This window comes from Diabrotica virgifera, chromosome 3 (assembly GCF_917563875.1).
Source record: "Diabrotica virgifera virgifera chromosome 3, PGI_DIABVI_V3a".
Taxonomy (NCBI): Eukaryota; Metazoa; Arthropoda; class Insecta; order Coleoptera; family Chrysomelidae; genus Diabrotica; species Diabrotica virgifera.
Genome location: NC_065445.1, coordinates 272,476,648 through 272,481,792, shown reverse-complemented (window position 1 = coordinate 272,481,792; position 5,145 = coordinate 272,476,648). Strand labels below are relative to the sequence as shown.

At 31.3% G+C, this 5,145-nt stretch overlaps 1 protein-coding gene across 2 annotated transcripts in view; it reads right to left on the bottom strand.

Moving 5' to 3' along the window:
- Positions 1 to 243: 243 nt before the first annotated feature.
- LOC126882445 (uncharacterized) overlaps positions 244 to 5,145 on the bottom strand; it is a 43,952-nt gene continuing 39,050 nt past the window's right edge. For both annotated transcript variants that reach the window (XR_007697349.1, XM_050647410.1), the window contains one exon: positions 244 to 1,074. Coding sequence is in view for 1 of the 2 variants with exons in the window: in XM_050647410.1 (XP_050503367.1) it covers positions 1,057 to 1,074 (18 nt within the window). In the remaining variant the exon portion in view is untranslated. The remainder of the gene's footprint in view (positions 1,075 to 5,145) is intronic.

Sequence of the window (5,145 nt, the reverse complement as noted above, 5' to 3'; positions counted from 1 at the left end):
GGGCTGTTAATAACATTTTATATTGTTCAAACTAGTTGTTTTAAAAAATATGTAGTACCTGTTCCTGATATGCAGAATCTAGGTATTCCAGAAACCATACAATTATTAGAAATATATGGCACGTGTGGAGCATCCTCTTATATGGTGTACCCAAAGCTCCAGCTGTTTAAAAGAAAGAAAAAAAGCGATTGAAGAAAAACCCAAAAATTACTAATTAGTATTTTATTTCATTCCTACAAACGCAGAGATAAAGAAAGAACAGCTCTTAAAAGGGGGGAGAGTATTAGGTGGATAACTTGTTGTACCAAATGTTGTGCTCACTACGGTTCAATAAGTAACGTATTAAAAAGTAGTAACATACATACGTCATAATATTTCCTCTTTGTTTCACTAGGTCTCCGACTTTTTTTAAATTTTCTTTATTCTTGTCTGTTATGTGCCATTTGTTGTAATTCTTACCATTTACCGTGATACTGTGATACCTACCACAACCCTGGTAAGTGTCTCTTTTCTCAAAACTATGCTTGGAATACAGATTAAAAAGCAGTGGTCACAAGATACACCCCTGTCTAATTCATAGAAAATTTCCAATTCATTCATAAGTATCTATTAGGCCAATTCTAACATTGCTTACTGGTGTTAGTATAGATTCTGCATAATTCTTAAATATTTGTCATCTATTCCTATTCGTTCAAGAACTTTTCCATTTCTTCTTCCTTCTATTTCGTATGTACGTAGCTTATGCAACTAAAAACTCAAATAAATGACGTTATCATAGCAGCAAAACCAATATACTCTTAAGAAAGCATGTTGCCATTGAACAATACATATTATTGTGCTGTGCATATAAAATGTGCCTATTTTAACACATAACGTGAATATTTATTGAGAACTATTTCAGCTAAAAAAACAGTAACCGCGGCAAAGCTACCGATGAAAAACAGTACGAATATCGTGTAACAATCGTGGATTCTCACAGACTGAAAGTTAGCTCCTGCACTATAACATTGTGGTTTACTTGCTAACCTATGTTTAACCCTATGTGCTAGTCCTGCTTCAGAAGCGACTAAAATCCTGAAAATAAAGATATGTTAAATGAATTCGAGTATGTAAAAGCCACAAGATATGTAAGACTTCTACTGGTACGTTCTTTAACGGTAAAATATTGCAAAACCTCTTGAATTAACATGAAATGTGGCATACACATAGCTAACAAGTCAAAGAAAAAAAGTGATACTGTGCCGATATGTGCTTTTGCCCCGGGGGTGGTTTTCACCCCTTCTTGGGGGTGAAAAATATTTGTCCAGAGTAAGTCGAGATATTTGCCAGTGGATATCTTCATTTTTTCAACAAAATAACCACGTTTTTAGACGGTTTTTCGCAAATAACACAAATAGTAAGTATTTTGACGAAAAAAATAAATGGTGTATATATCACGTCTCTACACCTAGTAGAAGCAGACTTATAGCTAATTAAAAATAGGTTCATATTCGTCAAATTCCAAATGGAATACTTTACCGTGAAATAACCAAAATTGAAGCACATTTCGGGGAAAACTCATTACAATTTATTTAAAGTGTTAAAAAAAACCTTCATTTTTGTTTTATAAAAAAAATTCTAGCATCAAAAGTAAACAAGTTACGCTCAAAATAAAAATAGTCCCTTTTTTTGGTAAACAAATCTGGAAAATCACCCCCTAATTAGTATCTCAAATGAACTTAATCGTTACGACTTCATAAGTTTCTTGACTCGTGTATGTATTGTTTATATGATCTGTAAATTTCATCGGTTCAAAGTTCTTATTTTTGAAAGGGTTGTACTTAAAAGGGGTTGAACGAGTCACTGATCACGAATGTTTGCAAATTTCGAAACACCAAATCTTAATCAATTTTTGTCTAACAGAAAAACAAAAAATACATGATATTCAGAAAAGCAATGCTGACTTTTTTTGTTCTTCGTGATTTTTGGTATCTCTAATAATTTTTAAGTTACTTTGAAAAAAAAACATATTTTTCAAAATAAAGTTTTTTAAAAATTTTACTTTAAAACCAAATTTTTTCAAAAATAAGCACTTTGAATCGATGAAACTTACAGATCATATAAACACAATATAAGTAAAATGATTTGTGGAGCGATAACGATTAATTTCATTTCAGTTGATAATTAGGGGGTGGTCTTCCCGATTTTTTTTGCCAAAACAAAAGGGACCAACTTTATTTTGAGCGTAACTTGCTTAGATTTAATTCTAGAAACTTTTTATAAAAACAGAAATAAAGCTTTTTTAAACACTTTAAAAAAGTTATAATGGGTTTTCCCCAAAAAGTGCTTAATTTTTTGGATATTTCACTTCGAATTGAAATTTGGTGAATATGAATCTATTTTTCATTGGCTATAACTCTGGTTCCACGAGGTCCAGAGACCTAACGCGTACACCATTTTTTTACTTTTTTACTGGCTATATTTTTTCTAAGAACATTTTTTTCGACAAAATACTTACTTTTTGAGTTATTTGCGAAAAACCGTCTAAAAATGTAGTTATTTTGTTGAAAAATGAACATATTCACTCGCAAATAACTCCAAAAGTGTTGACTTGGCGAAAAAGCTCTATAGAACAAAAGTTACTTCAAATTAGTCAGTTTATTCATTTCCGAACTTATTTTGGAGATATATTTTTTCACCCCCAAGAGGGGCTGAAAGTCACCCCCAGGGCAAAAGCACACATCGGCACGATATCACTTTTTTTCTTTGACATGTAAGCTATGCGTATGCCAAATTTCATGTCAATCCAAGCGGTTCTTTAAAATTTAGAGCAAAAACCGTGAAAGAATGGACTATACAAACAAAACTTTGGTTTAGCTATGCTATAGGCTCTTCTTTATCTTTATTATTAGTAATATATTTATGAAAGAATTTGAGAGAAATAATACGTGCAAAGTAGATTTTAAAACCACAAAAAAATCTTGGTCCAATGCTATTAAATATATATGCATATATGTGTATGAATATTAAACTCATTCATTTTTGAAGGTATACTTCTTTAGGGGCGATTGAGAGTGAATTTTTATTATTCTGGGCGCATGCGCACACAGACAGTATGGAGTTCGTTGCTTATCTTTCAAGTTATGTCTATATATTCGCAAATAAGGTATAAAAATAACATACAGTAGGAAAAATGAAAGAATACCCATGAACGAACATATAAAACACGCTGTATTTTCCTGTCACCGTGTCATACAAAAAATTGGTCAGCGCAAGTACATGTAATAATTATTATTACATGTACTTGCGCTGGGCAATTTTCTTTGTGTTCATGGGTATTCTTTCATTTTTCCGACTGTATTATTGTTTTTAGTAAATGTATTATTTATTAAAATAAATTTTTGTCTCTTTGGATTTGTCTTCCTCAGGAGTAAGATAATAAATATCTAATATAATATCTTTATACTTCACTTAATCTATTTGTCACCGTGATTTGTAATTATGTCCGAGATGTCACGTATACACAGCGATGATAGCTTCGTTGGTAGAGCATTCTACCAGAGGTCGAGAGGTCCCGAGTTCGAATCCGGACGATTAATGTTTTTTTTTTATTTTTTGTATTGTTTTAATAAAATTTTTTTGAAAGTGGTAGATAAGTATGAGAATTAGTTTAATATTTAAATAAAATACAAATATACTGTTTAGTATATTTATTTCGTTGAAATTATATAACAGAAGTATAGCTTCTTACGTGCGTACAAGTACAAAATATACACACATTATTTTTTTTTAATCCTGAGAAAACTAATACCTAAATATTTTTTGAAAAATTTGAACTCAGAATTAAAGATTACGTTATTACCGAGGGCCGAAAGTTCCTTAGAATAAACAAAAAGTTTCTTTTGAATGAAATATTTTAAATTAAAAATCACACTAAATTTTCTCTTTTTTTTTTCACCCCTGTAACTTAATCAAATAAACATTATAGAAGTTTTTAGGAAGTTCCGGCCCTCGGTAATAACGTAATCTTTCATACTCCCTTTAAATTTTTGAAAAATACTAATTAGTTTTCTCAAAATTCGAAAAAAAAATAAATGTATTTAAATAGCATTGAACAAAGATTTTACGTCTACCCTGTATAAATATCTTGTGTGGACTGTATTATTGTTGTGGTTCTAATAAAAGGAATTTATCTTCAATTTATTAAATTTATTCTTCGTCTAAAATACAAATACTTTTCGAAGGTGTACGTAATGAAATTAAATTATTGAATCTTGTCATTCTGACAATCGGCAGCTTCCCAAATAATAGCAAATATTTCATTGCCACCTTATTCAGGATTTAACAGATTATGTATTAAGTTTTAACATAGCCCCCACCTTGAAGGGAACCTTCAAATAATAATAATATTAATGTAATATAAAACGCAACAAAATTAACTACATTACACATGTAAGTCTTGTAATGGTTGTAAACAGAGGTCTCTAATAGATCGTTTTAAAACACCATTGGACGTCCGTACTTCCGCTACCCTAGAGATATTGTCTTTTCCAGGAAAAAATTTTAACACTCGTCCAATGTTCCATCGGAAAGACGGTAACTGGCTATTCTTGATGAGGACAAGATGTCCACCATTATTGGAGATGCAGGTTCGTTCCATTTATACTGCTTGTGTAGTTGAGTAACATAGTCTTTTGAAAACCGATTCCAGAATTTTTGCTTCAGTTTGAAAGGTAGGCAATACATTCACCATATGTTGGAAAGGTGTATTGCCTGCTGTTGATATAGTTGGGAGAAGCATGACAATAAAGAACACAGTTTATAACCTGACAATGGAGTATCATTAACCTTACATGGCGCTGCGACAAAAAATATATAAAATAAAATTAATAAAGAAGATAAAGCAGTAATAATTATAGTAAACATGGACTTTAAAGGCGTACCTCCTGTGGAGATGTCAGGGAATGTCTCCGAAAATTGGAAATTCTGGAAACAGCGATTCACAACTTACCTCGTGGCAACCGAGATTTCAAAAAAGGCACAAGAGACTCAATGTGCCCTGTTGTTAACGTTAATAGGTGACGAAGGAATGAGAATTTATAATACTTTTACATTCTTAGACGAAGAAAAAAATAATCTAGAAGTTTTACTTACAAAATATGATAA